The 12,999-nt window shown below is 46.3% G+C and overlaps 1 protein-coding gene across 2 annotated transcripts in view; it reads right to left on the bottom strand.

Annotated features, from left to right (window-relative positions):
- bicdl1 (BICD family like cargo adaptor 1) overlaps positions 1 to 10,013 on the bottom strand; it is a 41,947-nt gene extending 31,934 nt beyond the window's left edge. For both annotated transcript variants that reach the window (XR_007962725.1, XM_052068235.1), the window contains exons 1-2: positions 8,979 to 10,013; positions 7,539 to 7,754 (exon numbers count right to left, since the gene is read on the bottom strand). Coding sequence is in view for 1 of the 2 variants with exons in the window: in XM_052068235.1 (XP_051924195.1) it covers positions 7,539 to 7,754; positions 8,979 to 9,359 (597 nt within the window). In the remaining variant the exon portion in view is untranslated. The remainder of the gene's footprint in view (positions 1 to 7,538; positions 7,755 to 8,978) is intronic.
- Positions 10,014 to 12,999: the final 2,986 nt, after the last annotated feature.

The following is a 12,999-nucleotide window of genomic DNA, read 5'->3' as shown; positions in this document are numbered from 1 at the left end:
CCAAAGGCGGGGACCCTGGCGGTCCGATCCTCGGCTGCAGAAGCTAGCTCTTGGGACATGGAATGTCACCTCTCTGGCAGGGAAGGAGCCCGAGCTGGTGTGTGAGGCAGAGAATTTCCGACTGGATATAGTCGGACTTGCTTCCACATACAGCCTGGGTTCTGGTGCCAGTTCTCTCGAGAGGGGTTGGACTCTCTTCCACTCTGGAGTTGCTCACGGTGAGAGGCGCAGAGCAGGTGTGGGCATACTCATTGCCCCCCGGCTCAGTGCCTGTACATTGGGGTTCACACCGGTAGACGAGAGGGTTGCCTCCCTCCGCCTTCGGGTGGGTGGACGGGTCCTGACTGTTGTTTGTGCATATGCACCAAACAGCAGCTCAGCATACCCACCCTTTTTGGAGTCCTTGGAGGGTGTGCTGGAGAGTACTCCTGCTGGGGACTCCCTTGTTCTGCTGGGGGACTTCAATGCTCACGTGGGGAATGACAGTGATACCTGGAGGGGTGTGATTGGGAGGAACGGCCCCCCCGATCAGAACCTGAGTGGTGTTTTGTTATTGGACTTCTGTGCTCGTCACGGATTGTCCATAACGAACACCTTGTTAAAGCATAAGGGTGTCCATATGTGCACTTGGCACCAGGACACCCTAGGCCGCAGTTTGATGATCGACTTTGTAGTTGTATCATCGGATTTGTGGCCGCATGTTCTGGACACTCGGGTGAAGAGAGGGGCGGAGCTGTCAACTGATCACCACCTAAGATGCCGGTCCGTCCTGGCAGACCCAAACGTATAGTGAGGGTTTGTTGGGAGCGTCTGGCGGAATCCCCTGTCAGAAGGAGTTTCAACTCCCACCTCCGACAGAGCTTTTCCCATGTTCCGGGGGAGACGGGGGACATTGAGTCCGAGTCCCATGTTCCGTGCCTCTATTGTTGAGGCGGCCAATCTGAGTTGTGGCCGTAAGGTGGTTGGTGCCTGTCGTGGCGGCAACCCCCGTACTCGCTGGTGGACACCAGCAGTAAGGGATGCCGTCAAGCTGAAGAAGGAGTCCTATCGAGCCTTTATGGCCTGTGGGACCCCAGAGGCAGCTGACGGGTATCGACTGGCCAAGCGGACCGCGGCTTCGGTGGTCGCCGAGGCAAAAACCCGAGCGTGGGAAGAGTTCGGTGAGACCATGGAAGCGGACTTCCGGACGGCTTCGAGGAAATTCTGGTCCACCATCCGACGTCTCAGGAGGGGGAAGCAGTGCACCACTAACACTGTGTACAGCGGGGATGGGCGCTGCTGACTTCGACTCGGGACGTTGTGAACCGGTGGGCAGAGTACTTCGAAGACCTCCTCAACTCCACCAACACGCCTTCCTTGGAGGAAGCAGAGCCTGGGGACTCTGAGGTGGGCTCTCCTATCTCTGTGGTTGAAGTCACCGATGTGGTTAAAAAGCTCCTCGGTGGTAGGGCCCCAGGGGTGGATGAGATCCGCCCGGAGTTCCTCAAGGCTCTGGATGTTGTGGGGCTGTCCTGGTTGACACGCCTCTGCAACATCGCGTGGTCAACAGGGAGAGTGCCTCTGGATTGGCAGACCGGGGTGGTAGTCCCTCTTTTTAAAAAGGGGGACCGGAGGGTGTGTTCCAACTACAGAGGGATCACACTCCTCAGCCTCCCTGGTAAGGTCTATTCAGGGGTGCCGGAGAGGAGGGTCCGTCAGGAAGTCGAGCCGCCAATTGAGGAGGAGCAGTGTGGTTTTCGTCCCGGCCGTGGAACAGTGGACCAGCTCTACACCCTTAGCAGGGTCCTTGAGGGTATGTGGGAATTCGCCCAACCAGTCTACATGTGTTTTGTGGACTTGGAGAAGGCGTTTGACCGTGTCCCTCGGGGAGTTCTGTGGGGGGTGCTTCGTGGGTATGGGGTACCGAACCCCCTGATACGGGCTGTTCGGTCACTATACCACCGATGTCAGAGTTTGGTTCGCATTGCCAGCAGTAAGTCGGAATCGTTTCCAGTGGGGGTAGGACTCCGCCAAGGCTGCCGTTTGTCGCTGATTCTGTTCATAACCTTTATGGACAGAATTTCTAGGCGCAGCCGAAGCGTTGAGGGGGTCCGTTTTGGGGGCCTCAGTATTGCATCCCTGCTTTTTGCAGATGATGTGGTGCTGTTGGCTCCTTCAAACGGGGCTCTCCAACTCTCACTGGAGCATTTCGCAGCCGAGTGTGAAGCGGTTGGGATGAGAATCAGCACCTCCAAATCTGAAACCATGGTCCTCAGTCGGAAAAGGGTGGAGTGCCCCTTCCGGGTCGGGGAAGAGATCTTACCCCAAGTGGAGGAGTTCAAGTATCTTCGGGTCTTGTTCACGAGTGGGGGTAGGAGGGAGCGGGAGATCGACAGGCGGATCGGTGCAGCGTCTGCTGTGATGCGGACGTTGTATCGGTCTGTCGTGGTGAAGAAGGAGCTGAGCCAAAGGGCGAAGCTCTCAATTTACCGGTCGATCTACATCCCAACCCTCACCTATGGTCACGAGCTATGGGTCGTGACCGAAAGAACGAGATCCCGGATACAAGCGGCCGAAATGAGTTTTCTCCGGAGGGTGTCCGGGCTCTCCCTTAGAGATAAGGTGAGAAGCTCAGTCATCCGGGAGGGGTTCAGAGTCGAGCCGCTTCTCCTCCACATCGAGAGGAGCCAGATGAGGTGGCTTGGGCATCTGATTCGGATGCCTCTTGAGCGCCTCACCGGTGAGGTGTTCCGGTCATGTCCCACCGGGAGGAGACCCAGAGGAAGACCCAGGACACGCTGGAGAGACTATGTCACCCAGCTTGACTGGGAACGACTCGGGATCCCCCGGAGAGAGCTGGAAGAAGTAGCTAGGGAGAGAGAAGTCTGGGCTTCCCTGCTAAAGCTGTTGCCCCCGCGACCCGGCCCCGGATAAGCGGTAGATGATGGATGGATGGATGGATGGATTTTCTGGGGAGCGGCCTGGTGAACTAGTGGTCCGCGTGTTGACCTCACAGTGCAGAGGTACCAGGTTCAATTTCAGCTCCGGCCACCCTGTGTGAAGTTTGCATGTTCTCCCCAGGTCTGTGTGGGTTCTCTCCAGATCCCACATTCCAAAAACATGCATGGCAGGCTAATTGAACAATCCAAATTGTCCCTCGGTGGTGAGTGTGAGCGCGGATGGTTGTTTGTCTGTGTGTGCCCTGCGATTGGCTGGCAACCGGTTCAGGGTGTCCCCTGCCTACTGACCGAAGACGGCTGGGATAGGCTCCAGCACCCCCCGTGACCCTTGTGAGGATAAAACGGATCGGAAAATGACTGAATGTATGTTACAATGAGAACTCCGACATGCCTGAGGGCGTAAATATGCTTACAGCTTTAACTTTTTTAATTTAATTGCACTTTCCTATTTCTATTTAATGTGGTAGTTTGAAAATATAAATAAGAAGTTCCTCACCAATTACTCAGTACTTGTGATTCTTTCACTACGTACATTCATTCATTCATTCATCTTTCGAGCCGCTTGATCCTCACTAGGGTCGCGGGGGTGCTGGAGCCTATCCCAGCTGTCTTCGGGCAGTAGGCGGGGGACACCCTGAATCGGTTGCCAGCCAATCGCAGGGCACACAGAAACGTTCAACCATTCGCACTCACACTCACACCTAGGGACAATTTAGAGTGTTCAATCAGCCTGCTATGCATGTTTTTGGAATGTGGGAGGGAACCGGAGCACCCGGAGAAAACCCACGCCCGGGAGAACATGCAAACTCCACACAGGGACGCTGGAGCTGGAATCGAACCCGGTACCTCTGCACTGTGAAGCCGACGTGCTAACCACTGGACTACCGGGCTGCCCCACTACGTACATATTTACTCTTATTCAAGGACTCTTTTTTTTTACATGTCATATTTTTCAAAAGTAACACTAATACAATTGAGTGCACATTTATTCTGCCACCTCTGTCCTTGTGTCCTTATGGAAAAGATGAGACTGATGCCCTAAATATAATAGTAAATAATAGTTCCATCAGTAGTATACAATAGAATATAAAACATTACTCAGTAAAAATACTCACAGAGAGCTTTGCTTAATGTTAGAAATGTGCACTTCAAATTACAAATGTGGAGCTATGAAATGACAACTAAAACCTCAATATGTCACAAATGGAATAAGTGTGTACTTCACTAAATTATTTTAGTTTTTTTTATTTAGTGGTTTGATTTAAGGTGTAATTTCGGGTGGGTCTGAGGCCATATTCCAGATTTGGGTTTGCATAACAAGTTCTATTTCATAACAAGATGTTTGTTAAAAAAGTTAAACTTAGACAAATATTAGATATAATAAAAAATACATCATTGTTTTACTTTCTAATAAGCCCATGAGACTGTTTTCTATAGTTTCAGTTTTGTTGGAACAAAAATATTTCAGAAATCAATAGGTGGCGGTAGTGAGTAAAAAGTGTGTGTATTGAATTTAAATGAAAATACACACAAAAAATCATTTTTGGTATATTTGTGAGGACCTCTCTGAAACTTTGAGAGATGCCTATATAAACCCTCTAGAGGCCTTTAGAATGAAAAACTTGTGAGGACTGGCCTAAATGTCCTCACTTGTCAAAAATGTCCTCACTACGTTGGTCTTATAATCACAGTGGTCCTCACAAGTATAGCCATACAAACACACACACACACACACACACACACACACACACACACACACACACACACACGATGATTTACATCACTCCGGCCAGAAATGAAGGCAGAAACGCTCACGGCTTAGATCTTTTCCTCAATCAATATGTTACCTGTTGTTACTAATTAACTTGAGTAAGAGGCTAAGTTGTTTTGGTTGTGGTGCATATGGCAAGGCTATTTACCATGGATTATAGCCTAATCCCCTCTGTGTTGCATTTTACATCACTTCCGTCAGAGAGTCCTGCTTGCAAGGCCATCCTTTTGTAGCCAATTGAGAGCTCCGTTAAGACTATCCCTATTCTCCTTTCAATTATTCTCAACTCAACTGTATTTGTAGAGCACTTTCAAACAGCCATCGCTACATACAAAGTGCTGTACATGGAGCAACTAACATATATACAACAATAAAGCAATAGAAGGCACCAAATGGTAAAACTACGATCAAATCCGAGTCATGCCGAGTCAAATGCCAAAGAATACAAGTGAGTTTTGAGGTGGGGTTTTTTTGCATTGATTGCATAAATGCCTAGTTTTAAAAAGGCTAACATCTAAAACTTGGATCCTGGACAAATTTAAAGTGGAGCATGTCACAAAAAAAGGTGTTGCTCCATGGTTTGTGCCCAGTTGTTTAAACAAGGAAACGTGCAATTGCCATCTTTAAAGTAATTATGATGTTCATTAGTTAGTTAGCTAGGGTCTGCATAGCTTCTTGTTGCTGATGGTGGCCAATGAAAAAGAGGACAGTTGCTCGTATTGGTCCAGAGATGGAAACTAATTAGATACTGATCAGATGTTTTTATTCAAAGAGCCGACAAGTAGCACCGGAGAATAGTTGCGCCAAATGAAAATAGAGCATGTCTTGTACAAGCAGTTCCCCTGGGGACTGTTTATGTTCTCAACATCCAATCAGACTTGTAAACAGTCGACAACAGTGGTGGCAGCCCATTGCTGAGTAATGAGCAGCAGAGAGGTGGGTGGGGATTGGGGAAGCAAGCCAATTAGAAAAGCAGTAAAGGGGTGGAACAGGCAAGCACCGTGATTGACCTCATTTGTTCTGTTATGCAAGGTACCAATTTTCTTGCTCAAAGGAAATGAATTGTGAGATCTGAGGGGATGCAGTCTACTAACTCTTGGGAATGTCACACAATAACGGTAACCGTAACACTTTCCTTACAGCAACAGATTGGTCCTGCACTTGTCTTTCATAAAGTATGATGAAGCCATTGCGATGGGCGCTGGTAATGATAATAATAGTCATAATGATAATAATAACAACAACAATCATTATTTTTATTATTATTAGTTGAAGTAATAGTATCTGACCAAGATGAGAGGAATCACAGAAGCAAGATACAATACAAAAAGGACACCCATGGGTCTGCAAGTTAAAATGCAGGTCAGTCAATCTTATCAGCACGTGCCAAGCCGCAGAACCTCTTTTCCCAGGAGAAGGATCAATGTACACACAAGGCCACAGACACGACTGCAAAAGAGATTAAGATGTGCACGCTATCTTTTGGGGACTAAAGCTCGAAGGCATTTTGCCATGTGGCGTTTATACCCTTTACTGGCCTCCCCACCATGGATGACAGGCAGGCAAGGGAAAGACAGCAGAATGCTGGGTCCAAGCATGGACAAATTATGTGCTGAAGTGTGACATCACACCTTTGCTCTAGGATGGTAAGAGTGCCTCTAAGGTCCAACTATTGGGAATTCCAACACAATTTTGTGGTGGGGAGGGATATGTCTGTAAAGTGACAGAATGGTGTACTCGTGGTCAGAATGTCTGTCTGCCTCTCAGTTGAGGTTGGGCAATTCAATCTCAGCTATGGCCTTCCTGTTTGGAGTTTTCATCTTATGCTCGTGCTTGTGTAGCTTTCCTCCAGCTACAAAATATTAAAATAGAAATGACAAAGTTTGTTCTGTTGATGTTATTTTGGATGGAAAATGACATTTGGATTTGAATATTACAATACAGTATTATCGCATGAGGCCTTCCCGAATGCCCCGAGTTGAGAATGTTCTGAATTAAATGAGGTAAGTTGCAAATTTTAGGATCTCTCCTCATTTTTCATTACAGTTCGGAATGTTGAAAGATGATTTCATTGTTTTTAGAAATATTTTATGATGGTCACACCATGACACAAGATTTATTTTCTATTTTTGGCCATCCAGTTTTCACTCTATTCTCAACAATGTTCAATCACCTGTGGGTGCGAGGCTTCCCTGTTCCCATGTTTTCATTATTTCCCGTGACTTAACATTTAATCCATATGGACAAGATAATTCCCCACTTGGTCACAATTGAACTATTTTGTTTGTAGGGGCCGATTTTAACCTTGTCTTTCATATCTTTTCTCTTGTCAGCCATTAAATGAAGCCAAATTACTGCAAGTGTCTGCTGAGTAGGCGAACCTTACCTGGGACGATCTCCTACTAATGCAATTCATTATTACTGCCTTAAAATACCTGTCAATATGCAGAGTGGTTTTGCAGTGTGCAGGGCAATCGCTTGGAATTGTTCGACATGCTAAGCTTCAAAAGCACACCTTTCACGCTGATGACTTTGGGTGAAGTATGAACGCCGGGCTAAAGATAATTTGTCCCACTGTGCATCTGGCTACACATCTTATGTCATGCAGGCAGACCTGAATTCCGCCGAGAGACCCCGACAGCCAACCCAGGAACACATGAACACATGTGTACTTTCTTTATATGAGGTTTTCTGTTACATTGAAGAACACTTAAGGCCATGTGACACAAAGCCCAGACTAATTAAATCTTCCACGCTGCCTGAAGTATTACATCTGAAGTACACGCTTGGACATGCAGACACAAATACACACATGAACTATTTCTCACCCTTCGAAGCTGTTCGAGAAGTCGGTGGTTTTGTTCAGATAGCTCACTGATGGCCTTAGTTTTGTCCCTGTCAGCCTCTCTCAGCTGGACCTGGTGTTGCTCCAGTTCTCCCTGTAGCTGCTGGATGTCAGTCTCCAGTTCGGCTACGCGGCCCTCCCACTCCCCCTCTCGATTTTCCAGACGCCAACGCAAGTCATGCTTCTCCTGCTCCAAGTGCTGCCGGAAGAGAAGTGACACAAGATTAGATATTATAGCTGTAGTGCCGACATCCAGGAAAACATACAGTATGTATAAATAGCACACTTTATTTTAGATGGTCTATCACAGTTTGGAGTGCGTTAAGAAAAGGAGGTCCTTCACCACTGGAAAATGACGACAGAACTGGATGTAAAGTAAAATCCAGTTTTTCCTTCCACAGAAATTGAAATGTGTTTGTTTTTCCAAAACAAGCACTAAATTGTCATTTCATACAAAGTTTTTATTGGTAATAATTTGGATTGTAAGGAAGGGGGACGACAAACTTAGCTTTTGCTTCCTGGTCTCGAACTTGACACTTGAGACTCTTTGTTTCCCCTTAATGTGTCATTAAAAAAAATTATTTGAACAAGGATCATCCTTGTCTCTTCATAGCAGTGACCAGTTGGTCACTTAGCTATCTCACAATTTAGATGCATCGGTTGTTGTCTGGATAAAATGGAGTACATGGTAAACAAAGAATTCCAAAACAGACGCAACAAAACAAGTTAAACCCCAAAACAACTTCAAGGGGTCTGATATTGGGAAGCAGATTAATTCTGTGCTGCATCATGAGGATGAATATGGATCAAAGGGCTGAACAGATGTACAGTAGATTCAGTGAGCTCTGTGTACAGTGAAGGGATTAGTCTAGTTTTTCCTCAGTCTACATATTAGCTAGAGTGGAGAATACCCCCCACCCCCCTACCCCGAAAAAGAGGAAACAAAGCAGCATGGTATTCCATTGTCAAAGTACTAAATAGGTGGTCACTGATACAATTCAGGATAAACTAGACCAGAGGTTTGACCAAAGTCATGATGAGTTATTCCTGCTGGTAGGCCTACCAGTAAATCAAGGCAGATGTGCACCTTTGTCCAAGAAGGCCATGAAAAAGTGACTTCAGATAACGCTTGTTGTAAATCGAACAGGTTCAGAAAGCATTGAAATAAGAAGCAAGCTTTCATAGAACTAATCCAATTGGCCCTTGAGATTACTTTTGTCATAGTTATGGCGCAATGTTAAACAAAAACAAAACAGAACTGAAAAAGTACAGTACCACTTACTAGGACAATAATCCCAAAAGAAAATTTGTTTTATATGAAGCTATGCTCAATTGTATAACATTACTTTTAACAAACATTGTTCATTGCAAGTACATCATCGAGATCTAAGAGCATTTTCTGTTGATGAATCACTTTTATTACCTCTAATTTCTCGTTGAGGTCTTTGTGCATTTTCTCATATTGCTTCGTCAAATCTTGGTTTCGTTCGAGTAAAGCTTTGCCCAGTTTGGCAGCTAACACCAAATCCTTTTCCTTCTGACGGATGAGAGACAGCAAGTCGGCATTACGGTCCACCGACAGCTCTTCCGCTTTATCCTGCTCGTCGCTGAGCATGGCCAATTCCTCCTCCAACGCCACGCCGAGGCCTCCGGAGCCGGAGCCGGCATGGCGCAGCGGGTTAGCCGGGCAGCCTCCGGGATCGTGAGCTGCGGGCTTGCGGCACGGCTCCATGTAGTCGCTGTCCAGCTCCAACGGTGCTGAAGCCACACCAGACGTGCTCAGGTCGAGGCAGAACGCAGACATGGCTCAACTCCACGGCCGGCGGGACGAAGGACGAGCCGCCAGATAGGAACCGACTGCTTTTAATTTATTTTTTATTTTTTCGTTATTTGTTTCAAGCCGAACGAACTCACCCTACTCGGACCGGGTTGGGCTGACCGTAGTGGCCTGTAATCGAAAATTCATCCATCCTTGTTGAAGCCCGTTCCTCGTCGTTAAGTTGGAGCCAGCTCTGCTTGAGTCTGAATCACAGCGAACAACGGCTCCTTCCTGGACTGCTCACTCACTGGCTGGTCTCAAACGTGCGGAAGAAGAAATGTTTTATCATAGCGTTAATCCACATCGATGAGTTCTTCACTGCAGTCTGTCGCTGTGCGCCCATCCCGTCACTGGACTCCGGTTCCCCCATTTTACTGTTAGCCGGTTACACTGGAGACATTGCGAAAAGACCTCGCCGCCCGCTCTATCTTTTCTCGTGCCCCTATTGAATGCGCGCTCTCGCCGCGTCAGTGACGTCAGATGCAACCTGTTACACGTTGCCACCTCATTGGCTGAATATGATAGCGCCATATTTTGGTGCTTCTCACACAGCTGTGTATGACCTCCAATTATGAGCACGAGTAGCGCATGGGGGAGCTGTCGTCCGCCATAACAGCGTGGGAAATAGGAAACAGTATTTTTTTTAATGTGTGTGTGTGTGTGTGTGTTTGCGTGTGTGTGTGTGTGTGTGTGTAACAAATGGAAGAAGTGCCTTTCAGCTTATCCCAGTCAGAGAGGTCACCACTGCAAAGTACCAATACACCACATTTATTTGGTACAGTTTCCACAGCCACCCATTTTTATCCAGGTTAAGGGACCAGGGTATATGTGTGTTTTACCTAAGGCAAACATTACCATTTGCTCTGACCAGGATTTGAACCTCAGTCGCTGTGTTGGCTACTAACCCATAGAGTTGTCAAACACTGTCTTAACCATGTTACAAAAATGGGTCTCTGATGCCTTGCACCGAGTCAACATGTCTGATGGTTAGCTGTGTTGAATAAACTGTTCAACAGAATCAACAAATACAAGGGGGTGATCCATTATGGCAGTCACCAGTGTGTCTAGGTCTCCGGTTTCCCATCCTGCCAGTCAATCTCTGAGCCCCACTTCCTTTTGAATCATAATAGGGATCTGGTTAAGACTAGCACACATTTTTATTCTAAGCTCAAATCTGTTAGTGCATTCTAATGAGTAAAGTATGTGTGAATTATTAAAGTAGTGCAACAAATCTTTTAAATTCATGAGCATTGTACTTGATTTGAAGAGGAAACAAAATGTGGGTCTACAGTGAATGAGTAGCGCATCAATTTCACAACAAGACATAATTCTGATGGGCTCATTTTCCTCCCTTTTACCATTTCAAATGACTATTCCATACAATCGATAAACTACATAGATGTCATACGTAAACTAATTAGGGTAGTCTTAATTTTTTTTCGGATTTCGGATAAACGCTATACACTATTTACAGCCACATTATTTTGTCCTCCTCACCCACAGTTCCTACTGGATGAATTTAGATGTTTTTTTCTTTAGAAGAAAATCGCAAAGAAGTTTTCATGTCAAATGTAAGCGCTTTCGAGGTACAGTAAAAACAAAGGCATTTGCTTCATTGTTCCAATACCTTTGAAAGGAAGTCTAGGTTGTGGGTTGATGGAAAATACAGAATAACAATAATTTTAATACAAATCTGTGCATTTTTCATTGACAGAAAAGTGGTTAAAGAACTAATAATTCATTCAGTTATGGCAGCATGTGTATGGGTGAAGACTGAAGGGGTAGGGATGAGGTCAGAATGTGGCGGGTGGGCACCGATGAATGATTACAAACAAAGCCTCTTGAGCTGATGAAGACCACACAAAAGAAGTGGGTCACTGCCTGCTGGTCTCCTGTGAGGGGGGGGGGGGATAGACACATCATGGGTGATTTCCTCTGAGCTCATCCAAAGCGCACATTATCCTCATTAGTGCAATGCTTTTTGAGTTATGTAGATTATAATAAAGGAGAGAAATGTAAACAAAAATATAAATCATTGCATTTTAGCCCTAGCAGAGCGACAGTATATCAACAGCAAATAAGGCAAACATACAAACACTACATTCAGTTTCAAGAAAAAGGATGTGAACTTTTACCTGATTTTCTATGTAAACTAGTCATCAAACGTGATGAGATCATCTAAATCGCAACAATAGACAACGCCAGCCCACTGAAATTAAATGTTGTGTTCCTTCAGGACTTGGACAGTTTGCCATCCGAAAAATAAATTGCATTCGATGCTACGTCGTAACCTTATGAAAACAAGCACACAAGGCATCTCAAGAATATTACTATGCCAAAGAGTTGTGCAAACAGGAATGGTCTAAAATATCCCCCTGATTTGTGTGCAGGTCTGATCTGTAACATCAGGGAATTGTTGAGATTATTGCTGCGAAGGTCGGAAAAAGGGTTCTTAAAACTCAAGATTAGTATACGTTATCCACCCTGCTCTGTGGAACATGTAAACCATCCATCCATCCATCTCTTTTCCGAAAGGTCGCGGGGAGAGCCGGAACCTATCCCAGTCGTCTTCGGGCAGTAGGCGGAGGACACCCTGAACCGGTTGCCAGCCAATCGCAGGGCACACAGAGACGAACATGCAAACTCCACACAGGGAGGCTGGAGCTGGAATTGAACCTGGTGCCTCTACACTCTGAGGTCGACGCGCTAACCAGTCGACCACCGGGCCACACATGTAAACACATGTAAACCTATTACGGGTAATAGTTTGTGAGGTATTGTCTAAGAAAATGTTTGTCTGTCGTACTGTGACTTAGAGAAATCCGATCCAAATGTGTCCCACATTTAATCAGAAACCCATGGACTATAATTCCAATCCATCCATCCATCCATCCATTTTCCAAACCGCTTGATCCTCGGGAGGGGGGGGGGGGGGGGGGGGGTGCTGGAGCCTATCCCAGCCGTCTTCGGGCAGTAGGCGGGGGACCCCCTGAATCGGTTGCCAGCCAATCACAGGGCACACAGAGACGAACAACCATTCACGCTCACACTCAAACCTAGGGACAATTTGGAGTGTTCAATCAGCCTGCCACGCATGTTTTTGGAATGTGGGAGGAAACCGGAGCACCCGGAGAAAACCCACGCAGGCCCGGGGAGAACAGGCAAACTCCACACAGGGAGGACGGAGCTGGAATCGAACCCGGTACCTCTGCACTGTGAAGCCGACGCGCTAACCACTGGACTACCGGGCCGCCCTAATTCCAATCCAGTTCAGATATTTTTCTTGCACCTGCATACACTGACAGATCACATGGACTGTAGCTCCCTCTGTGGAACAATGAGCTATTACGCTCACTGCTTTCAAAATAAAACTCCCAAAATAATGGTACAGTCGATGGTTTGGATTTGTGTAAAACGTTCTGATATTTACATCAGTTTTGCTGTACATTAGAGAAAAAAAATGGTCACAGTTATTTACCACAAAGTTCCCGAGTGACCTGATGTTTTTGTCAATTTTTCATCAGATCAAAATCTTTTCTTTTTTTTCCACCATCACTATGTATGACTGGTTGACTGACACATTGAGCACCATGAGTGCTGAGTGTTTCGTGATTATGTAGCAGTC

Source organism: Hippocampus zosterae, chromosome 6, assembly GCF_025434085.1.
Source record: "Hippocampus zosterae strain Florida chromosome 6, ASM2543408v3, whole genome shotgun sequence".
Taxonomy (NCBI): domain Eukaryota; kingdom Metazoa; phylum Chordata; class Actinopteri; order Syngnathiformes; family Syngnathidae; genus Hippocampus; species Hippocampus zosterae.
This window is presented reverse-complemented; position numbering and strand designations above follow the sequence as displayed.